Below are 26,410 nucleotides of genomic sequence, written 5' to 3' on the forward strand. Positions count from 1 at the left end.
GCCATCCCCAACAGACCATCACCATTTAGAACTCTTCTCGGCTCCTTCCCATATGGCTTGTCCATTACACTGGATTACTTTGGTACTAAGGTTCTATTCTTTGAGTTCAGGTGAGCATAGTTTCTGCGGTCTTTAAATTTAGGAGAGGAACTTTTGATACTCTGCTCAACTATAAAGACACATACAAGGTCTCCTCCTTTTTATAACATCACTGTCCTTACTTACTATTTTTATCTGATAAAAAAGAATCTTTCTACAAATATTTGTCCCAAAATACTACTCACCTCTGGATAAAGATGGAAACGTTTCACTGTATTAATTACAAGAGGATATTCAGTAAGCCTGTCATTCATAATCATCCACAATCCTTCCAAAAATGAAGGTGCTTCAATAATGGTCTTGAAGTAGGAGTAATAAAGTCCCTTAAAAAAAGGCACAAATTATCAATGTAAGTAAAATTTGAAAATGTTTATTTTTATAACTCCTTTTAGAACAATTTCTTCTGGAAAAACAAAAGGAAAAGCTTGATAATGAGTCTTCTAATTTCTCCTTGCTGCTGCATTCTTGGGCTCAAAAAGGCATACATTTTTAGGTTATCACTGTACTATTCTTTCATATCTTCTGTATTTTCTTTTTCTTTTGAAAAAGAATTGGAGGGATGCTTAAATGTTTTAAGGAGCATTTCTAACGATGTCTTAAAATGTGTAAACCATATATTTTTCATTCTACCAAGCCTGATTTTACCCCTACATTATGAGATGCCTAGACGTTGAGATCTGATGAATTTTGGCACAGAGATGTCTCCATGTCCTTGCCCAGCTCTGCATACAGAAAATTACTTCTTTTTTTTCCAGGTCTTAAGAAATAACATATAATGATCATCAGCATTATGAGAAGGAACCTCATGCTTTCAACTTACTTCCTAGTTCCACCTAACAGCTCTGCACAAAGTGAAAGCTAACTAAGTGTCAAGTGACTCTTGTTCATGAGACAAATGCTGTATCCAGAAAAGGGGATTATCCTAGGTATTATTTCAGCAAATGAAATAATGACTTTATTAGGCTATTAAAAGTGCTGTTTAGTTAAAATTCAAAGATTAACAAAAGCATGTTTCATATTTCTTCCCTCATCAATTTCCTGCTTTTCTACCTGAAATATAAAAGCAAATAAAGGACCACATTGTTTGTAATACATTCTCCAAAAAAACATTAAAAATAATCTTCAACGCTACAGTCATTCCTGTCTCATACAACTACTTAATGTTGATAGATTAAGCAATGCTATTGGCTACTAAATTGAAGATCTGTTTTAGCTGATGTCTGAAAGAGCATTTCCTCATAGCTTTGACTAACCTATGAGTTAATGTAAGGATTTTTCCTTTCTGCTTATGAGGGCAACAAATCTAATATGCGTGTCTCTATTTAGAGAAATAGAAAATATATAAATAAATTTTTATTAATAAGTTATTGTTTGGTGCCAGGTACTGTGCTACGTGCTTTGTTCATTCTCTCCCTTCATTTTCAATAAACCTCTGTCAGGCTGGCATTATTTCTAGTTAACAGATGAGATTACTGAGAATCAGAGAGGTGAAGTGACCAGCCATCACCCAACGAAGCACAGAACTGCTATCCGAATCCAGTGATCTGTCATCAAAGCCCAGATTCCACCACCACACTCTTCATTTAATAATATTCTATATCCTCTCTTTGGAAATAATACCTACAAAATATTAAAAATTCAAATACCATACAAATGCTAACGTATCCAATTCTTCGAACCTTTAAGGGGGCTATAAGGGTGAGATTTGAAAAGCAGTGGCTGATGTACCTCGAACAGGCAAATTTACAGACAGAAAGTAGAACACAGGCCACCAGGGGCTCAGGGGAGGGTAGGGGGAGTTAGTGTCTAATGGGTACAATTTCTGTTTGGGGGAATAAAAAAGTTCTAGAGATAAATGGTGGTAACAGTTGCACAACAATATCAGTGTATTTAATGCCATAGAACTGTACACTTAAAAACAGTTGAAATAATAAGTTCTGCTATTTTTAAATTTTTTAATTTGAATTTAAATTTTTCATTTTAATTTAGCCACAAATAAAAACAAACAAACAAAAGTAGAGGCTACAGAGTCAGGAGAGCCAGGAGTGCTGGTTTCAGTTCTTCATTTGGCCCCTAACTCACTCATCTGGAGGATGGTCCTGGTCTCTCTTAAGTGTAAAATTCCACAATTCTGGCATTCATTATCCCCTTTAATCCTCACAATAATTATGTGAAATATGTACAGCAGATGGCATTATCTCCATTTTATAGACTAGTTGTCAAAATAACAGAAAAATTACTAAAGAAACTATATCAAAAGTTGTCTCTGAAGAGGGGTTATCTTGTCAGCCAGCCACAGTGGCCTAGTGGTTAAGTTTGGTGTGCTCAGCTTTGGGAGCCCAAGTTCAATTCCCAGGCATAGAGCTACACCACTTGTCTGTCAGTGGCCACGCTGTGGTGGCAGCTCACATACAAAAAGAGGAAGACTGGCAGAAGATGTTAGTTCAGGGTGAATCTTCCTCAGCAAAAAAAAAAAAAACTTGACCTCAAGAGAGCTAAAAAACAAAAATTAAAACAGCCAGGTAAAACATGGATCTCCCACCTCTAGCCCAAGAGAAAGCGATTTCTGATAACATTTGATACCCCATATCACTTCTTAAATGTCTTTGTTTCCCTTCTTCCTCAGCTATTATAACTGACCTTTATTATTTTCAAAAGAAGTTTGCATTAGGAATGGAGGAGAGATGAGTCAAGTTAAAGAAAAAGAATCCTAAAACATTTTTCTATTTCAATAATAAACTCAGATAATAGCTTGAGAAATAGCGCAGTTTACAAAAAATTCATTTCAGTTCTTAATAAGTTTCACCTTATACTCTTACTATTCTTAAACTACAAATGAATTCATTAGAAGAAAGAACTTAACCATTTCAGTGCGAAAAGTCATTTCCCGTTCCAAAGATGAGAGGTGAGAAAAATGACGCTCATTTTCAAAAAGTGTTACTAAATGTATCCTAGAAAAAAAATGAAGCACCATATTATAAGAACGTGTTTCAAAACAATACTAAAATAACTACGTTATAAAGTACAAAAATAATAAAAAGGAAAAAGAATTTTTATAATAAATATTGAGATAATTTTATAATTTGCTTACTAACATTTTTAGACATTTATAAATCTAGTGTAGCACACAGCTGAAACTCCTTGACTCCTTGGTTCTTAATCTTGATTGTCTATCTAAAGCTCCTGTGGACCTCTCCAGCCCTCCTCCCACTCCAGGCCTCTAAATCAGAACAAAGGCAAGTTTTTGTGTTTGTTTGTTAAGTTTCACAAGTGGTTCTAATATGTCAGGTTTGGGACATGCCTCTGTAACTGCTGAAAAGCATTGGGAATTTTAAATAAAATTACTTTGGATTAAAGCAATTTTTAAATATGTATAATACCATATAAGGGACCAACTTTCAAGTGCCAAAGAACAGAGGACTGTACTTCAAGATATTTTACTAGTGCAGCTCAAGAAAACAGCTGTAGCCAGTGAAAATAGAAGCATATGTAATAAGTAAAATTAGTTATAGTCGGCAATCATGCTAACCTTAGTTTACACAGTAGATGCTTTCCAATGAAGTAGAGAATAAAGCAAAATTCCATACATCAGCCCTGTCTTGCACTCACCTTCATGTACATGTGGGACATATGCCAGGGTACCAACACCTGTGGGAAATGTTTCTTACCATTATAGCCTTAGTTCTAACACCAAAATCTCCCTGCAGACTAAACAGCCAGAACAGCACCGTCCCAACAGAACATGGGCAGATCCCATTCTTCCCAAGAGTGGAAATCCCTGAGCTCAGGTAGAAATGAAAATATGTCAGAGAAAAAATATTATTTTACACACAATTTTACAAATAGATCACTTGTATAATAAGGTTCATGTGCATGCACACTGAAAGGCTCATTTAATTCTGTATTACTGTTGCAGAGTCTTTATCTTCATTTCTACCTGATTTCTGACTGACAGGTGCTACTAAAACCTTATCTCTAAGCTTATGTCACTAACAAAACACAATTACTGTAAACTAAGGGAGATTTTTTTACCATGAAATAAACATGCAAAGTACACTAGAAAAGCTAGATCTTTAAAAAACATAGTGGTGAATCCTTTCGTAAAGCAAAAACATTTTAATTTATAAGTTACAATTCCCCTAATGCATTCATTTTGTAAATGCTGCTTCACATGAGATTTTTTTAAAGTAATATATATGTGTGTAAACTCATGTACATACAGATGTTCTATACACATAACAACAGGTTATTGTTTCACTGTACGCAAACAGCGATGGCAATTTTTAGTCCAAATGTTTTTATTCATTTCAAACTGAAACTAATCTTACCAGTGCAAAATTCCCACAAAGGCAGCTGGAAAAAGAAAAAATGAAAAAAGTCATTAAATGCTGCTTTATCATAATACATCTTTAAAATAACTATTTCAAATGCGTTACCTTACATGTCTAGAGAGAGAACACACAAAAATAAGATGGCTAGCTAATTCTGTCTATATAAGCAAGGGAAAAATTCCAAAAGGACATAAAACAAATGTGAATAGTGCTTACCTCTGCCAGGGGGATCTGAGGAGCAAATGTGACTTGAAAGTCTTTATGTGTGTCATTTACACAGTTTTGAAACATCAATAACTTCATCACTCTTTTGCAACATACCACAGAACTGTTCACTTTAAAATGGTTAATTTTATGTTATGTGCATTTTACCTCACTAAAAAAATTTTTTCTTAAAGAAAAGAAAGAATCAATCAGGGCAGAATGAAGTTCAAATGCCTTAAACCTAGTCTTGCATTAGACTCTCCATAGCTGGTCCCAGTCAACCTTCTGAACTTACTTCTGTGGAAATTAATTAAAGAAACCTTAACTAAACTGGAGCAGGGAAGGCCTATACAGGGAGCTCTCATGCCCCATCATACATCATCAATTACACCAAACATGAAGAGACTGAGGATGCAACTCCCACAGGAAGTAAAACTATTTTACTACTGAAGGAAGATTTCTCTCCCCATCCAGCAACAGCCCAGCCAATGAGAAGCCGCTGCTGCCCTGAACTGTTACTTTCCCCCAACTGACTTTCATTTAGAACTGCCCCTTCCTACTCTCCCTTTTTCTCTATAAAAGCAAGCTCCCCTCCTTTGTCTTCCTGATTTGTCCATGGTTCAACATAGCATGCACATCCTAAATTGCAATTCTTTTGGCTATTCCCAAATAAACTTGTTTTGAGGATATAACAACAGGCAAATTTCCTTTTTAAGTTGACATATATGGCATCAGAAAAGAGTGATCCAAAGGAGGCGACCCCCGAGAGACAGTGACCCCCAAATGGAGCAAGGTACGCACATTGAGCCCCTTGTGTTCACTGCTTCTCTGAGTTGCCACCTGCTTTCAGTTTGGTGAGTCTCCTCTCGGGTTCTGAGCTCCCTTCTCCTTGAGTTTTGAGCTCCTTAGCATTATTCGGGATAGGGAGAGGCTTTGTCTTCTCGGGGGGAGGAACTCTGTTCTCCTGATTCAAGGCTCTGTTCTTGGGTTCAAGGCGTCATCCTTGGTGAGTACTCAGCTGTTTTCTGAAGGTCCTTTGGGGCTCAGGCTTGCTGAAAATCTAGGAGCTTTTCTTTGGTTTTCAGATTCCTTGTGGAATCAGGCAGGGAATACAACAACTTTTGTTTTTAGATTCCTTTGGGGATCAAAGCTACTTTAGCAACTTTCTTGGGTTTTTAGAAGACATTTCAGAAGTGGGATCCCTGTCATCTAAATGGTCTGAGGAAAACCCTCCTTCGGAGGCCCTGGCTGGGTTTATGTTTGAGAATTTTGGACCCCCTACATGCGCATTTTTAACTAAATGGGCCAAGCAGACCAAAAGGCAGTCTGGAATTATAATGGCCATGATGGGGAACTTTCAATCTTCCCAAATTAGCTTTCCTTAAAACCAAATTGGAAGACCGTGCTCTAAAATTAAGCAAAAACAAATGGTACATCTATTTTCATTGGTACCTGGAGGCTTCTGGATATGCATAAAGCTCTAAAACTGCCTCTCTACAAGATACTTTGTCTAAATTAGCCAAAACCACTAAAAAACTGAGGAAGACAAAATGGCTTCTGAAGCCTCTTGTTCCCATCCCTCTTCCTTGTCTCGGGCACCACCTTGCTTGTCCTCCCAGACTCCTCTGTCTCAGACTCCACCCCAGCAGCCATCTCCTGCGCAGGCTCCACCCCTGGCACCACCTTCTCCTCTTCCCCTCTGTGAAAATCTGCCCCTTTAAAATTAGACCCTCTGAGGATTAAAATGCTAAATCCCTAATTACTATTTCTAAGTCACCTAGAGCAAATAAAAAACTAGAAAGGAAATTTTAAATAGCAATTACCCTAGACTTTTGATAATAGACAAAATGACTCCAAAAACAGCTCTGAAAGGATCCTTATAACATGCAAATAAACATCTTTGGTAAAAGACTTTGGCCAACTGAACAAGTAACCTTACCTTAGTCCTTCTGCCAGAAATACAATTTGGATCCAACTATCCTTTTGAGTTTTAAATTACTAGACCTGAGACATGGCTAAAAGTTTTAAAATGAAAGCTATGAGATCTCTATTTAATGTCTAGGTGTCTATGTATATATGTTATAGAGATGTGCTATTTTTCTACCATTGAATGGTATTGCTAGAATTGATTTGTAAAAAGCTCTATTTAAGTGTCTCGAAATTAAGCACTTATAAATTAAGTATTCTTAAACTTCAGAAATATAAATAGAAACTAACTTAAAGCTTTCAGGTTTATGTGATCTAGGACTAACCTTTGGTAAATAAAAGATAGCTTAAAGTTGGTGTAAATAGAAAACAGACATGTCTTCAGAGTTGTTAGTATTGGGTGTAATGCAAATGTGCAACTTCTTTTCTCCACTTAGGTTTACTAGTCACGTAGGCTCATGCTGTCTCTGCTACAAAATTTGTCAGCAAGAAAGTAACTTTAACATGATGTTTGGTTATTTAATGTCTAATCCAAGCATGATTGTTAAGAGCAAGTAATTAAAATAAACGTAAATAAGATCAAAGCTTATGCCAAGTTAAACTAAATGATGGATAGTCGTTGAGTACCTAAATCATTTTTCAAACAAGATAAAATACTAAAACATTAATTCTTGAACATAGGTTTATCTACTTTTGGCTTCCGATTGCAAAGAAACTAATGATAAATTTGTGTCTGTACCATGTCTTGTGCCACAGTGAAAGACTACACTATTCAAAAGGGCATATACTCCTAGATAATATGAAATGTATTTATAAATCTGCCAGTCCATGATTGCTTCCTTCTTAGTTTTCACTAGGAATTGGGGATTCTAAGGGTTAAGAATTCTAATATATTTAACTAAAGCTACTAGAAACAAAAAGGAAAACATCTCTGTATGCAAAAAATGTAGGATGTGTGTTTTGGTGAAAGAAGGTATGAGGAATGAAAATGCATTCTGTTGAGGGAAAAGAAAGTAATTTTTTCCTAAAGAGAGGCTGGTTATTTCAGAATGGGGAAAAAAGAAAACACAGGACAAAATCTGAATGTAAAAAGAAAGTTGTAGAAGGTTTACAGAAAGAAGAATTTCAAAAGAATTTGGGAAAAGAATTTTATGAATAGTCAGGTCTGGCTAAGATTGGAATGAATTTATTTTAATATCAAGATAAACTGATGCAAAATTTAAATCTGGCTTTCTTTTCTGTTGAAAGGACGAAGCTTCTTGGGCTATTGGTCTGCTGGTGAAACAGGCTGAAAATTTCTTTATCTTTAAGCAATATGCTTAGAAAACAGAGACTTTTGTGCTTTGTCAAAATAATTTCCAGTGTTGTTTCTAACAGGTCTTTAATTACTTAAGAGAATCGAATCTTCTTAGTACTGAAGGAGTTAAGTTTTGCTTACAACTATGAAACTTTTTGTATTTCCCTTTGAAACCTGTTATTGCTACTCTGGTCAAATAGGTACTTTTAAGTATTATTTAATAATGATCTGTGATCCTATTTAGTCAACTGTCCAAACCTTTTGATATTAAGTTTCTCAAAATATTCAAATTCTAAATTACATTTTTTTGACCTGGATGTGACTTTGGGACTTTCCAGAGGGCACTTAGGACATCTCAAAAGATTTATTTCCTTTCCTTATAAAAAGAGATATATAACACTAATTAGGCTTCTTTGGTATGTCAAGTCACACGAGAAACATGGTCAAATAAGGGATGATAAACTTTAGGTTATACTGTATGGATGAATGTTACTAAAAAGTGTTCTAGAAATTGTATAAAATTCCTAAAAATCTTATATGTCCTAATATAATGTTATGACCTGTAATTCTGGTTACTATCTGCAATGTCTCAAAAATACCCAAATATCCTTATCAATTGCATTTACCCACTGACTTTGTTTAAAAGGCCTTTGTCAATTACAGATATCGTTTTACTCTGATGCTCTTACAAATGTGTTTCATTTTCAAAGAGATTGATGAAAAAGACTTTGACAAGTACTCTGGAATACAGGTTTTGATAACTTTAAGATCACAGCACTGAACGGGGTAAGAATTTCTACAACTGTAATGGAAAACTGATTGCTTTAATGTTTTTTTCCCCAGACGTAAAGGACCTCTTTTTCTCCTCTCCTTTAAGCTATCCAAAACTTATAGCTATTTGGTAAAGTGTATCTTTGCAACAAGGGTTTCAACTTTTCTTTTCCCCTCTAGCTGATCCCTCCAGAATTCAGAAACTCAAGTATTCTTTTCATGAAAATACATGCATTTGCATGGGTTCAGTGAAGGTCTGTTCACCTTCTAACAGGACACAATTGGAAATATTGGCTACATCACCAAGGCTTTGACTAGAATGTTATATTCAAAAAAGATGTAAATGGGCTCAGATATGACCAGACAGCTTTAAGGAAGTGACTGGAAAAATCAGCCTAGTACCTTGCTTACAAGGTTTCACCAAAACAGTCTTTAAAAAGAGCTTCTATGGTCAATCACTACTCTTGCTACATTTAGATAAATAACCAGGCCAAGTTTAACACAAATTAGTTTTTCTATGATTATCTTTAATAAAAATGGGTGTCATTGTGGAGAAAGAAATTATGTTTGAACCTTTGTAGATTTTAAATTCTAGTCCTATTAATTGTCTTTAAGGATTTATTGTAAGCTGGACTGGATCCTAAATTCTTCTAGTTTCCTTAAAATTTCTGGATATAGTACTCCAAACTGATATTTCCAATTTTACTGCCCTTGAAATCTCCTTGGAAGGGACTCTACTAGGCCCTCCTCACTACCCAAACTTCAGGGACTTGAGCCTTGGGTGCATATCTCATAGCTAAGGAAGGCTGCACCTGACAGCTGGTCCTGTACAAACACTGGAGATCTCCAAACCAAACTGACTAAGAAGAGAAGCAACTGACATGTGAGGCAGACAGTTTTCCTAAGATGACTGGACCAGGTCTGTATGCCCTCTTCCCACTGTTGTTTCTTATTTTCTTTTCTCCCTGTCTTTCCTGGAAGGATAATGCCCTTCTTTGCATTTACCAATCCCTTGAGAAAAGGAGAAACCTCTCTGATTGCTGGCTTTGCCAACAGAAACCTTGATCTGTCCAAGACAGTAATGACCCCTTAGTTCACCCTATAAGTAATTTCACTGGGATTCCAGATGCTATTTGTCTAAATTTCTCTGCTGGCCCGTTTTACCCACTCAGGGTGCTAAGCCCACCTAAACTAGTTCCTTGCTTTAATTTAACCCAGGCTTGGGAGGGGAAAACAAGATTATTTGAATATTTGTGTGAAAAATTCTGTGAGGCCATCAATGTAACACAGGCCATTTGTAAACTTCTTGATATACTCAAACACTTAGGCAACCTCTCAGTAGGTAACAACATGGTATCTGCGCCTTGGTTATATACTGCTAATGCCTCTGTGCCGATGAATGAATCTGCAGATGATATAACTTACGCAGGGGCCTTATGTACCCTCTTGTTACGTCTTCATCTGTGAGGTTTCAAAACTGGCCTTTATGCTTGGGCAACTTTATGCTTGGGCTGGAGAATACAAGGACAATGTGCCTTTGCTGTATTCACGTCCTATCTTCTCTACAAACAGAGGCCTCTCTGTTCCATTAAACCACTATAACTGCTTTAAACGAGCACTTCCAAGAGGCGTGCATGACTCTGGGTTTGCCTTGGTAGGAAGAGCTTTCTTCCCATGAGTTGGAGTGAGTGCCAACAAACAAATATTCAGGAATCTCTCCCTGACACCAGAAGAGTTGGCTGACTCCACAGCCAAAGCGATTTCAGCTCAGCAACAGGCACTGAACTCATTGGCCAAGGTAGTTTTAGACAATTGTACAGTCCCTGATTATCTACTTGCTGAACCAGGAGGTATCTGTGCAGTGGTGAACACCTCCTATTGCACATGCATAAATATCTCCGGGGAAATAAAAACCCAACTACATAAGATTAGAAAGCAAGCACACTGGCCTCAACAAATTTCACCTAACAATCCACTGTCTTCTGATGTGTTCACCTTCAAGTCTGGGCTCCTGAGTAAAACCATCCTGCAAACTGGGCTTGTTGTATTGTTCTTAATCCTGCTTTTTGTACTTGCTATTAAATTGTGTACCTGTTGCCTGTCAAACCTTTGTAAAGATGATGTACCTAATAAGGTGATCTTAGCTCAACAGTTTGAAACGATTTCTGTTATAACCTCACCCAACTATAGACTTTGAATAAGAAATGCCTGAAAATTCTCCCTCTAACCTTCCTTGTGACTCACATGTGGCCTAAATAGTTTCCAACCACTATGCACTTTCCCACCACCAACAAACAGAAAAGGTCTTTCCTGGCACCAAGGGACAAGACCACTACGTGCACAGAACCTGACGGTTGATCACCAATGCTTTCAGACAAAAATCTTGATCAAAAGGGGAAGTGTGGAAATTAATAAAGGAAACCTTAACTAAACTGGAGTTGAGAAGGCCTGTAGGGGGAACTCTCAGACCCTATCATACATTGCCAATTACACCAAAAGGGAAGAGACAGAGGGATGTTGCATCTCTGAGAGGAAGTAAAGCTACTTTACTACTGAAGGAAGATTTCTCTCCCCACCAGGCAACAGCTCAGCCAATGAGAAGCCACTGCCACCCTGACCTGTTACTTTCCCCCAATGAACTTTTATTTACAACAGCCCCTTCCTACTCCCTATTCTTCTCTATAAAAGCAAGCTCTGCTCCTTTGTTTTCCGGATTAGCCTAAGGGCTACCATAGAATGCACAGCCTGAATTCCAATTCTTTTGGCTATTCCCGAATAAATTCATCGTGAAGATAAAATAACAGGTAAATTTGCTTTTCAAGTTGACACTTCCTACTCTCTTCTTTTTCCACTCCTTGTACCCTTCCTTTCAGTCTCACTTCATGTTCATAGACTTTGATTATGCTGTTCTATTGGCCTCTAATAGTTGTTCTCTGCTTCACACATCCAAATGTTAGCCTTTTGTCTCAATTTGAATCCCACTTTTTCCTAAAAGTCTTCCCAGATCTCATTTCCCACTTTCCATCCTAAAGTGTTAGTTTGCTCTGCTGAACTCTCATAGCACTTAATAGACTCAATCATTATTTCACCCAACGTTCATCCAGTGCCTTTGATGTGCTAGACATGGGTGCTCTGGACCTTGTATTTGGGATGTCAAAACAGCTTGGTATCCAAGACGATGCTGATTCCTGATGTGGGATCTAACTGTTGCCATAATTAGACATCTGATAAAATCTAAATATGACATCTCATCTATTATTCCTCTAGTATTTTTAACACCCTAAGTGTGGAGACTCATTCAACTTTAACATCAACAGTCAACTTATGGTAGCAAAGAAATCACAACGACCTACATAAAGAGACATTTACCTATGTTTCAATTTACGTCAGTAGCCAGTATGACCAAGGATTAAGCTCAAAATTGATTTTATTGAAACAACAACATTTAAGTTACCACTTAAGCTACAGAAAATGAGAATGTAAATAAAGAAAAATCTTTCAAGTGCTTAACTAAGAAGATAATTCTCCAAATTTAGCCACTGAAGCTCCGCAACAACATGAAAGTAAATGGGTGCCAACATGGGACAATATATTGTCTAATTTGACCCTATTTCCACTATTAAAGATTCTCAACTTTAAAAAAAGCAATACTTTATTTTGCTTTATTTAAGATGCAGAGGAACATAATGTCTGCCCCTTAAGAGCTAGCCTATTATTTTTACAGCCTGTGATAAATGTCTGCCCTGATTAAGACGACATTTTGTTGGTGACACAGAGGTGATCACTGTGCCCGAAAACTCTGGAAAATGTTTTAAAACAAGAACTAAGGGGGCTGGGGATTTTTTTTTCCTTAAAGATTGGCACTTGAGCTAACAACTGTGGCCAATCTTTTTTATTATTATTATTATTATTATTAAAGACTGGCACCTGAGCTAACAACTGTGGCCAATCTTTTTTTTTTTCTGCTTTATCTCCCCAAATCCCCCCAGTACATAGTTGATAGATGTATATTTTAGTTGTGGGTCCTTCTAGTTGTGGCATGTGGGACGCCGCCTCAACGTGGTCTGACGAGCGGTGCCACGTCCGCGCCCAGGATCCGAACCAGCGAAACCCTGGGCCGCCGCAGCGGAGCGGCGAACTTAACCACTCACCCACAGGGTCGGCCCCAAGGGGCTGGGAATTCCTGTCAGCGATGTCCCAGAGCTTGGACCTTGTCATTATTGCTGCTAGGCTTGCTTATTAAACTGGCCTTTTTTCAAGACTCACCAACACCACTTCAAACCCGAGACTCAGAGGGCCGGAGGCTCCCTCGGAACCCAGCCTGCCCCCCGGGACCCTGGAAGGAGGGCATCCGGCCCTGAGCCGTCGACGGGGCTCCGGCCGAGGGCTCTCCCCGCCCTGTCTGCTCACCTATGCCATAGATGGTCCTGCCCAGGAACGGACGTCTCCGCAACAGGTGCGCCTTGTTGCGGAGCAGCTCCAGGAAACAGTTGAGGAACTGGAAGCGGCCGAGAAAAAGCGCCCTTGAGACCACTTCCATTTGCGCGCAATTCTGAACCCTCGGGTGTCGGGTCCTGCGCGGCGAGCACCGCCGGGCGCCCCCTGGCAGGTTCCCGCCGCCTAGAGGCAAAAGCAGCTCCGGCGTTTCCAACTCCGCTTGCCGCTCCTCCCCCAACTCCGGCTCCCCGGCGGCTCCGGTGGCCCGGCGCCGCCGTCTAGACTGCACAGAGCGGGGAGAGTGCATCGGCGCCGAAGCCGCTTCTCTGAGCTTATTCCTCGTTTGCCCAACCATTTTCTCATAGTCCCTGTTCAGATGAAGCTGGGTCTTTCTCCGGCGCGGGTTCAGCCGAGTCAGGCGAGGTCCGCCGGGGCCTGAACCGGCTCGCGGACTCAACGACTGGTCCCAGCCGCCGTTGCGGGCCGCCGGGTCGTCAAGGCGACCGCAAATCCCGGATGAGGGGCCGGGAGGGTCGGGCCGGCCCGCGCAGTTTGTGCGCCGCCCACGCGCATCCTCCGCGCGCAGACCTGGGGTCCCGCCTGCGCGCGCATCCTCCGCGCGGTGCTAATCCCGCGCGCGACGCCTCAAGTCCGTATCGTGCTTGGGGCCGACTCTGAAGAGCTCTCTGCAGTTGAGCTCCTTCCTTCGAGTTCAAGTTTAGCTTTATTACTTTTACCGAAAGGTTACCTGTCTCGAGGTTATTAAAGGGGAAGGAGACCTTAGTTGAAAAAATCAGAGAAAGCGAGGGAAGGAAGTGAGCGCCTGTGCTGCGCCTGGCACTTTAGGAAGCTCTCTTTTCACCTCCCAGGAACACGTTCCATGGGGCAGTCAGTGTCCTGCTCCTACGCTGAGGCCACAAGGCGACAGGTGGCAGAGCAGGCGTGAGCCTGGCGAGTCTACCCCGGAGCCTCGGGTGGACGCGCATTCGCTGTTTCCGCGGTTTCCCCTTGGAGGTCAGCGCTGACTAATCCTTTCTTGAAGTCAAACTTTATGTCCCGAGAAGGTTGCTCAGAATTCGCCAGCCCTAGAAGCGTTGTGCTCAGCGATCTCACCTTCCTAAATCAGACAGCACCCGGGACCATCTGAGAGGGGAGCCCAGAGCCTGTCAGTCACTATCGCTACACACAGAATGCCACAACGGCTGGTAAAGATGGGCAGTGGCCGCTCACATTTTCCGTGTCCTCTGTCACAAGCCATGCCGCTGGAGCGCACAGCGCTTCACCTCCGTCTGTTTTGTGACGTCTCGGATTAAATCTCCTAATCCCCTTCTCCTCCGTCTAATATGTGGCTCGTTGTGGCCAGGTTAATTTTCTTGACGCAGCATCACTCGAAAATGTTCATGGCTCCCGCCGGCCCACAAATAAAATTTAAACTCCTTGGCTTGCACGGATAAAGCGCTTTCAATAATCTGCCCCAATCTACCTTTTCAACTTTAATTTCCCACTTCTTCGGACACAAATCTTCCATTCCAGTCACTTCGAGTGAGATCTGCAGCATGAGACTCCATGACTATCCTTTTACTCGTACCGAAAAGCCACCCCGTAGCTTTTTCGTCCTTTTCTCCCTGCCGGTCTGCGTCCTATCACCTTCTGGCCCACAGGAATTCCTCCTAATCTGAACGTCTAAAGCATTCACTGACAGTACGTACTATTCATCTGGTCACTTATTTAAAGCCAATAAACACTATTGTTAATTTGTTGCTTTGTAAGGTTTTTTTCCAAGGAGCATTTCTACGTTTCTGGCACTGTGTTTGGGATTTAAAATGTTTTCCCATTTAATTCATACAGTAACTTTGTGCAAATTAAGGAACTGAGCTTCAAGGCTGTTCTAAATTGCCCAAGTTTCAACAGCTAATGAATTCTGTCTGTCCAATACTGAATTTAAAATACGAGGTATTTTTGGGTGGTTGATCTTGAGTAAATACCCAAACTCAAAATAAAATACCTTAGTTTTTTATTTGACTGTTTTAATATTGTTTTGGAATAATGAATGAAATGCTACGATTGTGTTTTCCTTTTTTATTAGAATTATATTAGATTCATAAAATGAATTGGGTGGATTTGTACCTTTCTGTCTATATTAGAATATCTGGTTCTGGAGCCTCTTTTTTCTTTAATCTTTCAGTTTTCTTTATTATTATGGGTCTATTTACATTGTCTATGCGTTCTGAGGTCCGTTTGGGAAATTCCTATTTTCCCATAGAAATTTCAAGTCAGCTGAATTATACACCCTACTTTACCTGAAATTAGTATGGCCATTTGTGCTTTTTAAAAAATTAATGTTTGCCCAATGAATCTGTTTATCATCCAACTCGCTGTGATTTTATTAGATGTGTTTATTTTAAGCTATTTCTTGTTGAATATTTTAAAAAACAATCTGAGGGAACTTGTTAAAAGTTGGAATATACATTTAAGTGATTTTATAAGTTTTATGTCTTTGTTTTATATGAGGAGTGGGTATTTTTGTGGGAAATAGGAGTGGCTGCTACTGGAATGTTGGCTAGATCTCATTTTCAGTGACATTTTCTTGTACAACTCTGAACTGAGCTTTGTGATTTTGGTTTCCACCTTTCGATCTATTTTGCTTATTTCTTTTTTTTTAAGATTTTATTTTTTTCCTTTTTCTCCCCAAAGCCCCCCAGTACATAGTTGTATATTCATAGTTGTGGGTCCTTCTAGCTGTGGCATGTGGGACACCGCCTCAGCGTGGCTCGATGAGTGGTGCCATGTCAGTGCCCAGGACTCGAACCAACGAAACACTGGGCCGCCTGCAGCAGAGCTCTCAAACTTAACCACTCGCCCACCAGGGCCAGCCCCTATTTTGCTCATTTCTGATGTTTCCTTTTTTTGACTAATTTGTTTGTTTCCTGGAGTTTGCAACTGCCTTTTGGAACGTTCAAGGTCCTAACAAAATAAAGCATATTCTTACCCTTTGTCTAACCCTTGAAAGTACAAATCTGTTCATTTTTACCACTTAAAAAAAATTTTTTATAGGAATGTTCATTGTATTATTATTTATATCGGAGAAAATTAGAAATAACCTCAACACCAAACAATAAATTATAAAGCACTGATAGTGAAGCATTACTAAATTGACTAAAGTCATTTTGAATGTATATTTAATAATATAGGAAAATACTCAAGATACAGTGTTAAAGGTAAAAGAAGCAGGATATGTATGATTCAGATATATAGTAAACACATAGAATTAATTATGTACCATGCTCCATTCTAAGTCTTTTACATAAAAGACTCCTATATGGAAGATTACCAGTGTGTGACTTTGAGCTGGTAACTTCACCTCTCTAATAATTATTTCCTCATCTGAAAAATGTTAAAGCACTTAAAATATAATATGTGCTTAATTAAAAAAAAAGATGTTGCTATATCTTGCTGTAGATTAACCATATTCAGAGTATTCTGATGAGTATTACTTTGAATTAATATTTTGCTCACCTGGATTCTTTGTCATTAAGTTATATGTTAGTTCTATTATTAAACAGTAATATAAGTTCTAGGTTCATTTGCTAACTCAAAAAACTGAGATACATTTGCCTAAGTAATTATGCATTCTCTTACTAAGGAGAGGAATAGATTTGTGTATGTGAGGGAAAACATGGTACTTAGTTTTATTCAGTTGAATACAATCGTGACATTTTATAACTTCTCTAACAGTAGTCACTTATTTTGACCTAGTTATTTTGAACAATTATTCGAGTACTATTTTAGCTACATGCTATAATGACAATAACTTAAACCAGTATGCTTGATACTTATTCCATGATGAACTGACAATTAAAATAGCACATTATAACTTTATACAATGCAATATATTCTTGCATTATCCTCTTTGAAATGAAGATGCCTCATGATTTAGCAAATTATTTCTCTTGCATAGAGATTTCTAATCCAGTCATCTATTTCTAAAACTCGTCTCTGTTTTCTCTGTCTTTTAGTAAAGCGTTTGGTAATTTTTACAAAAAAATGCAGTGAAGCTATATAACCAGCAGATGGCAATAATGACTTGTAAATCAGAATTTTAAAAATGTAGGTAGTTTTTAAATTCATTTTTAAAAAGAAAAAACCTGTTCTTGTAATAAATCAGTTTACTAAATATGAAATATAGGGAAATTCCAAATGTAACCCTGCACAAAAATAATTACATTGTATATTTCATATATCAAAATAATTAAGATATTCATCATGGCCGATGTTTGGTTTTCCAAATAATAATGACTTTGCTTTAATTGATTCAGATAACTTTTTATCAAGTTTAAATGTTTTAACTTTGTGCGAATACGTAGATATAAATGATAGGTCAGTAACATCTATATCTACTTGGTTATATAAGATAGAGGTAGTTCCGTGAACGTCACTTCGAAAATGTTAAATTTTCCATTTATAATTTGATAACTTAAAATACTAATTTCCCTTTAATTGATACTCTTCTGCAAAAAGATAGGTTTTTATTTGTGCTATTTCACAGTTTCTTATATATTAAAATACTTTTTTCCCTTTTATGCTGCAAGGAGTTGGAATTGGCATCCAAGCATTTATCTCCAGTCTGTCATCGTTAGTTGGTCCAAAAGATGGTAGCAAAATTCTTAGGCTCTCCTAATTATGTAACTATAACTGAACCACATATGCAAGATTCTTCTAGAAGAATTTGATTTAGTAATTTTACTCATTTCAATTAAGAACTTTTAAAAAGGCGAACCAAATGGGATTCATTTTTTTATACTTTTGTGAGACTTCTTATAAATTCACAAAGATGAAAAAATCTTTTTGTTTAATCATGTATCTCTATTTTTGTCTCCCAGAAATGGGATAACCATGGGTTTGTGGTTCTTGGCAGCTATTTATCTTCTAACTGGTCTGTTTTCATACGTTAAGAGATCCTTTCAAATTCTTCAGCAAGTTGCCTCCAGTAGAAGAAATGTATCTGCACATGTGTGTTTTATAAAACAACTGCTTCAGTCTAAAACCGTTACATTTCCTGGATTGATCCATTTTACAATAGTACATCTGCTGCTATTGAATTACTTTATAGAGCCTGCTTAAATTCTAGTTGGATGCAGGTGCTTCTTCATAGGAGAAAATGGAAAGTCACCAAGTTGCAGTGAAGCATATAGCTTGAATGTAAATGCATCTGTATGTGATGCTTTGCATAACACTGCATTTTGTCCGCAGGAGAAAAGGTATCTGTGATAAGTTGGAATTTCTAAGCATTCTGGTCTACTTTGTGTGTCCATGAGGGGCCTATTCTCCTTTGAAAACTGGAGGTCTCTCAGCCACCCGTATTCTGGTCCTAAAAAAATAAAGCATATTCTTTATGTTTAGTTTAGTTTAGTTCCCCAGGCCTATATCAGATGAATTGAGACCCCCTTGACCTTGAACAGCCTTGTACAGAGTTCATTGACCCCTGCACCTTCCAAGGACACTAGGCGTGGGCCCCACACAAAGAAATGTGTCTGGTCCCAGGGCCAAAGATAGCTACTTCAGCCTTGACTCTAAGGCACAAGTTACAAAAAATATGTCCTGTGTCATGTTCCTTGTCTGGGCTGAACACCCCAATGGGCACCTGACAGGACTTTAGAAACATCCCATCCGTGGGAACAAAAAAGATAAAAACATCCCATCCGTGGGAACAAGAAGAAATAAGTCAAAATATCCAAATGTCTAAAACCCTGAGTTGGAACCCAGAGAAACCTTAGGATAAAAGGGAGTCACAGGCATAGAATAATTGGAAGTCTTGCTGAGGAAAGGACACTTTGCCTCAGACCTGGACAATCGGCACTCCCACCTGCCCTACAAACTATTGGGACTTCCCCAGCTGATTGTGGTGTGGATGTTGTAAGTACCAATTTGTTGTTCCCCTTTATCCCTGCTCCTTGTTCTGTTTCCCTTTATCAATAAACTTTGATTGCTTAAACAACCAAGTAGGCTTGGCAGTACCTGTCATTTCTTGCTCTTTGCGGCTGCAGGCAGCAAGCCTTATATAGAGGCATGTTTCATTCAGAGGAAGGGAGGTTAATCCATGAATTAATTGGGAGAATTCCTTCACTCCCTACTTGGGGAGACTACCCACTTGCAGCATAGCATATGCACACTGATTTGAGCAGAAGGGTACTCAGTAATCATTGCTACATGACTTAACCAATATATACACAAGCATGTGCATATATACATATACCATACCCCAGAAATCAATTTTTCCATAAACCCAGTGACAATAGTTTTGTGTACAAACTTCAACGTATTGAGATTATTTTTATTTACTATCAAAGTAACTAATACAAGAATTATTACCTTAATATTAATAAGCAAAAGTCTTAAAATATATTAAAGAATGAATTGTAGAATATATACGGGCAGATTAAATGCAAAACATAGCAAAAACAGCAATGATACATAAGGCACTGTTGGAATGTTTTATATCACATATTTTAGATTGATTTAAGATTTAACTTTGATTATGACATAGTGACCTAGAAATCTCACTGGACTGGGCCCTGTATGTTCTGGGTAATTTACTTTACTTCTCTAGCTCTGATTTCCTCAACTCTGAAATAAAGACTTTGGACCACATGGCTTTACTAGTCTTTTAAACTTATTTGATTCTAGTTAGTATTTGTACATATATTAGGGTAGCTGGAAAGATATACCTATTAAGTAAAACAGTGCCCTGTGCCAAACTCTCTTCTTACCGGTGCTTCCCTTCCCTCCTCCTATGTCTCTTGCTATGTGCTCTGATTCCACCCTGAGGGTCTCGCTCTCTGCAGTCTACCCCACAGTTTGTCCCCCATCCTGTCCTCTAGTTGCTACACCTGTCACTGCCACCCCAGATGAGCTAAGCCTTTCTCTCTCTCGTCTGTTCAGCCCAGCCTCAACCTACCTTCACTTTGGCCCTGGTCTCTGTTCTTCTGGTTCCTCCCTGACTCCACTTACTCTCCAGTCTCTAAGTACAGTAAGCTTCATTGTTCCCATTTTCTAATTACTTCTATCCTCCAGCAGCCTAAATGACAACTAGAGTATAAAGGGGAGGGAAAAACATCCCTGAATAAGTAATAAGTGTTTACATCAAGACTACCAGACTCTTGCTTGGGCAGCAGAGTACTGCTTCCACAGAGATACTGACCCATCCCTAAAAGATAAATGTGGTAGTTTAAAATTCCCTTCTGGTCAGTCTGTTGAAACTCTTCTTGAGTTACTTACTAGTGACAATTTATAATATGTTAGGAAAAAAACTGTCATTATGCAGCTTTTATGTTTCTTAATTAAGGCTGTGTACCTGGATTCAGAAAGGGCAAGGTAGACTTTTTTTTTAATTCTTAAAATTTAGAAGTATTTATTTGAGGGGTTAGTGCAGTGTCCTTGTTATGACTGCAGACTGGATTTGAATCCTGGCTCTTACTCACTTGGGTCTCTGAGCACTTAATCTCTCTAAGCCTCAGTTTTTTCATACCTCCAGAGAATAATACTAGCTCCTACCTCATAGAGTTGTTGCAAAGATTAAGTAAGATAATATATATAAAGTGCATAGATAAAGTAAATGTCTGATGAAAGGTAGCAACTGTTACCATATCAAGGCTCAGGATGGAGAAGGAATTATTTATATCACCTTTTTCTTTCCCAGGGAGTCCAAAGAACCAGCTACAATTCTTCCTGGGAAAAAAAGAAGGAAGGAATAAAAATAAGCTAATATAAATTGAGAGCATAAGGCTGCACAGTGCTATTAAATAGGTAGTATCTTCTTTTTACAGATAAAAAAAAATTGAGGCAGGGAGAAGATTCTAGGCTGCCCACTCTTAACTCACAAGTCCACAAAATTTACTCCCCTGAAAGTCCTCAAAATTGACAGGTTAGACCCTAAAGAAAGGAAATAAAAGATTTACTGGATAGCTTTTTTTTTCTTTTATATTTTAAAATAGTTTTAATGAGATATAATTCACATACCATAAAATAAAATACATTCTTTTAAAGTGTAGGATTCAGTGACTTCAGTATATTCACAAGGTTGTGCAGCCAAGGGCACTACCGAATTCCACATTTTCACTACCCCGAAAAGAAACCTGTACCCATTAGCAGTCATTGCCACTCTTCCTTCCTTCCAGCCCTTGGCAACCACTAATCTACTTTCCGTCTCTATGAATACTCCTTTGCTGGACATTTCATATAAATGGAATCATACAATATGTGGTCCTTTGTGTCTGGCTTCTTTTGTTTAGCATAATGTTTTCAAGGTTCATCCATGTTGTGGAATTTATCAATATTTCATTTCTTTTTATAGCTAAATAATGTTCCATTGTGTAGATATACAAGTTTTCTTTATCCATTCACAAGTTGATGGACATTTGGATTGTTTCCACTTTTTGGCTTTTATGAATAATGCTGCTATTAATATTCACATACAAGTTTTTGTGTGGACGTTTGTTTTCATTTCTCCTAGGTGTACAACTAGGAGGGGAAATCGTGGGTCATCTGCTAACTCTGAGCTTAAGCCTTTGATGAACTGCCAAACTGTTTTCCAAAGTGGCCACACCATCTTCTATTCCCACTACCAATATACAAGGGTTCCAGTTTCTTCACATCGCTGCCAACACTTGTTCTCATCCATCATTTTTTATTACAGCCATCCTAGTGGGTGTGAAGTGGTATCTCTGGGGCTTTTTAAAATTAATAGATTTTATTTCTTAGAGCGGTTTTAGGGTAACAGGAAAACTGAGCAGAAAGTATAGAATTCTCATATATCCCTTGTCTCCCATCCTTGTACACGGTTTCTCCTCTTATTAATCTTGCATTAGTATGGTACATTTGTTACAATTGAACTAATAATGATACATTATTATTAACTAATGTAACTATAGTTTACATTAAGGTTCTTTCTTCGAGTTGTACAGTCCTTTGGGTTTTGACAAATTCATAATGTCATGTATCCACCATTATAATATCATACAGAATTGTTCCACTACCCTAAAAATCCTATGTGCTCCACCTATTCATCCCTCCCTTCCTCCTCCCAAACCCCTGGCAACTACTGATCTTCTTACTGTCTTCATAGTTTTGCCTTTTCTAGAATGTCATATAGTTGGAATCATACAGTATGTAGGTAGCCCTTTCAAAATGGCTTCTTCAGTTAGCAGTATGTGCTTAAGATCCTCGATGTTTTTTCATGCCTTGAAAGCTCATTTCCTCTTATTGCAGAATAATATTCCATTGTCTGGATGTACCACAGTCTGTTCATCCAGTCACCTATTGAATGACATCTTGGGTGCTTCCTAGTCTGGGCATAAATGAAGCTGTTATAAACATTCATGTGCACGTTTTTATGTGGACATAAGATTTCAGCTCATTTGAGTAAATACCTGGGAGCGCTACTGCTGGATCATATGGTAGGACTAAGTGCTTTGCAAGAAACTGCCAAACTGTCTTCCAAAGTGGCTGCACCATTTTGTATTCCCACCTCCAATAAATGAGAGTTTCTGTTGCTCTTCATCCTCAGCAACATTTGGTATTGTCAGTGTTTTGGATTTTAGCCATTTAAAGAGATCTGTAGTGGTATTTCATTGTTTTAATTTGCATTTCTCAAATGATGTATGATGTTGAGCGTTTTTTCAGATGTTTATTTCTCAGCTTTATATCTTCTTTGGTGAGGTGTCTGTTCAGATAGATCTTTTGCCTATTAAAAAAATTGGGTTGTTTGTTTTCTAATTGATGAGTTTTAATGGGTCTTTGTATATTTGAATACAAATCTGTTATCGGATATGTTTTGCAGACATTTTCTCCCACCTGTGGCCAGTTCTTTCATTCTCTTAATAGTCTTTCACAGAACAGAAATTTTTAAGTTTAATGTAGTCCATCATATTAACTTTTATTTAATGGATTGTGCTTTTGATGTTGTATCTAAAAAGCCCGGGTTACCTAGATTTACTTCTACACTTGATCTCAGCCAAAAGGCCAAGAAGAAATACCTAGATTTACTTCTGTGTTATCTTCTAGGAGTTTTATAGCTTTGCATTTTACATTTAGGTCTGTGATCCATTTAGGGTTAATTTTTGTGAAAGGTGCAAGGTCTGTATCTAGATTGATTATTTTGTGTATGTATGTCCAGTTATTCCAGCACCATTTTTTGAAAAGATTGTTTCTCTGCTGAATTGCATTTGCTCCTTTGTCAAAGATAAGTTGAATATATTCATCTGGGTTTATTTTCTGGGATCTCTATTTTGTTTTGTTGATCTACTTGTCTATTCTTCCACCAATACCATACTGTCTTTATTACTATAGCTTTATGGTAAGTTTTGAAGTTGAGTACTGTCAGTCCCCCAACTTTGTTCTTCGTCAATATTTTGTTGGCAATTATGGGTCTTTTCCGTTTCCATATGAACTTTAGAATCAGTTTTTTTTTAATTATTTTTTTTCTTTTGAGGAAGATTAGCCCTGAGCTAACATCCACTGCCAACCCTCCTCTTTTTTGCTGAGGAAGATTGGCCCTGAGCTAACATCCATGCCCATCTTCCTCTATTTTATATGTGGGACAGTACCACAGAATGCCCTGATAAGTGAAGCATAGGTCCATGCCTGGGATCCAAACGGGTGAACCCTAGGCTGCTAACATGGAGCACACAAACTTAACCGCTACACCACCAGGCCGGTCCCTAGAATCCGTGTTTTGATAGCCACAAAACTTGTTGAGATTTTGTTGAATCTATAGATTAAGTGGAGAAGAACTGATATCTTGGCAATATTGAGTCTACCTATCAATAAACTTGGAATTCTCTCCATTAATTTAGATCTTTTTTTGAATACTTTCATCAAAGTTTTGTAGTTTTATAGATCTTGCATGTATTTTATTATTTTATAACTAAGTATTTCTTTTCCCCTTCTTTGATGCTGATATAAATGGTGTTGTATTTTTTTTTTAAGATTGGCACCTGAGCTAACAACTGTTGCCAATCTTCTTTTTTTTTTTTTTCTGCTTTTTCTCCCTCAAATCCCCCCCAGTACGTAGTTGTATATCTTTTAGTTTGGGTCCTTCTAGTTGTGGCATGTGGGACACTGCCTCACCATGGCCTGATGAGTGATGCCATGTCCGTGCCCAGGATCTGAACCGGCGAAACCCTGGGTTGCCGAAGCAGAGCGTGCGAACTTAACCACTCGGCCACGGGGCCAGCCCCTGTATTTTTAATTTCAAAATACAATTGTTCATTGCTAGTATATAGGAAAGCAATTGACTTATTTATATTAACCTTGTATCCTACAACCTTGCTAGAATCACTTATCAGTTCTGTGAGTTTTTTTTTGTTGGAAGCATGTTAATGCTCTATTTTTTTTTTAATCAGTAAGAATGAAAAGAAAAACCCCCTTAAAACTGTAACTAATCTGAACAAATGAACCCAGTTGTATTGCAAATGAATAACATAACACAGAAGAACATAAAAGGAGCTAATCTAAGTAACTGCTAAACATGTCATTTGACTCTATACACTTGGTTGAGTAGGTGGGGAACAACCACAGACAAATCCTGAGCTCTTTTTAGATTTGTTTATTGTAGTTGTGTGAGTGAAGCCATGTGAAATGATTTGGGCTATATGGTAAAACTGAGTGAATAAATATGTTGATGTTGTTGGGAGCCAGGGTTCCCACTGTGGAAGAAGGCAGATATAGCTATGGATTGGGGCCAAGCAAGGAAAAAGGACCCTATGCGAGTGCACTTGACTTGGAGATATTAGCATAAACTCATGATTCTAATATGTTTTATACACACATTCACACACATACATATATGTGAATGTGTGTGCATATATATATATGTATTCCTAACTGTCGGCTGAAAAGACCTAGAAACAAATATACCCCAATGAGCACATCTGGCACCCACATCTTGGTTTCTACTACAGTTTCCCAACTAAAAGGAATCTGGGCTTCCTGTAAAAATGGCTGGTTCCAGGGCTGGGGCAGGAAAGGTAAAGGTGAGCCTGGAACAACATTTATGCCAGAAATTGAAGAAGTGCTAAAAAAAAAACCAAGTTATGGCATGTCAAAAGGACACAGGAGTCAGCTTAAGGGACTCCCAGTCACCAAAGCTGGGATGATTTGAACATCAAGATAACTAAGGACAATAATAAATTATAAACCATCGAAAAATAGGAATCCTTTTGCCATGAAAGACAAAGGCTGAGGAACTGTACCAGATTAAAGGAAACTAAAGAAACATGATGACTAAAAGCAATATGTGGTCCTGAACTGGATCTGTAGTGAAGGAAAAAATATGCTGGAAAGGACATCACCAAGTCATTTGACATAGTTGGAGTACAGATGGTAGATCACAGTATTGTACTGAAGTTGCTAAGTCTACTGTGGCTATTTAATGGAATCTTCTTGGTTTTAGGAAGTACACTTTGAATTACTTAGGGATAATGGGGCATGATATATGAAGCTTACTCTCAAATGGTTCAGAAACACAATTTGTATGTATTACGAGTGTGTATGTATATGTATGCATGCACTACTCAGTGTGAATGCAAATAATAAATTAAATGAGGTAAAAAGTTAACAACTGGTGAATCTGGGTAAAGAGTATACAAGGTTTCTTTATACTATTCTTGCAACTTTTCAAGCTTGGAATTATTCCAAAAGAAAGATTTTTAAAAGGTTGGTGTTTGGCATGCACAAAAAATTAAGGGTAATAGAGCAGACTTCTGAAAGCAGAAGGTATGATAACGTCAAATATTTTGAGGGACTGTCATGTGGAAGAAGGATTAAGACTTCGAATTCGGCTAATCTTATTTTGTGTCAGCCTGCTGTGTGTAATATCATTACAGCACATCCAAGAGCTCATGCCTAGAATGAGAGGTAGGAGTTCTTTAAGCTTTATAGAGTCTTCAGTATCATGCAGTACAGAGAGGTGTAAAGTCCCAGGATTCTAAGAATTCATTATGTAGAGGACATGAGTGAAGGGGCCTGGGTGTAGGAAAATGGGAAACAGGAACTGGTGGGGACTTGAGAGCAATGTCTTCTCCAAAAGGCTTTCAGTGCCATTAAAGACAAAACCCAAAGCCTGTGTAGGAATCCAGTGGGCTGTGTCTGGCCTGGGGAGTGCCAGTTGTGACCCCTGATCTTACTAATCCTCTTCTTTTTTAGGCGGGGAAACAGGTACCAAAAGTCACGAAGCAAAGTGTGTAAGATAATGAAAGGTGTAAATGTGTGCATATATATCAAAAACACACCATTTTTAATGAAAGAAATTAATATCCACACATTTGTACTTCTGTACAATTTTGGGTAA

General features: G+C 38.2%; 1 protein-coding gene across 1 annotated transcript in view; it reads right to left on the bottom strand.

Annotated features, from left to right (window-relative positions):
- DPY19L2 (dpy-19 like 2) overlaps positions 1 to 13,420 on the bottom strand; it is a 101,568-nt gene extending 88,148 nt beyond the window's left edge. The window contains exons 1-4 of the mRNA XM_046668935.1: positions 13,039 to 13,420; positions 4,428 to 4,452; positions 2,963 to 3,050; positions 285 to 422 (exon numbers count right to left, since the gene is read on the bottom strand). Coding sequence (XP_046524891.1) covers positions 285 to 422; positions 2,963 to 3,050; positions 4,428 to 4,452; positions 13,039 to 13,420 — 633 coding nt within the window. The remainder of the gene's footprint in view (positions 1 to 284; positions 423 to 2,962; positions 3,051 to 4,427; positions 4,453 to 13,038) is intronic.
- Between the last annotated feature and the right edge of the window lie 12,990 nt (positions 13,421 to 26,410).

The sequence above is a fragment of the Equus quagga genome, chromosome 8 (assembly GCF_021613505.1).
Source record: "Equus quagga isolate Etosha38 chromosome 8, UCLA_HA_Equagga_1.0, whole genome shotgun sequence".
Classification (NCBI taxonomy): Eukaryota; Metazoa; Chordata; class Mammalia; order Perissodactyla; family Equidae; genus Equus; species Equus quagga.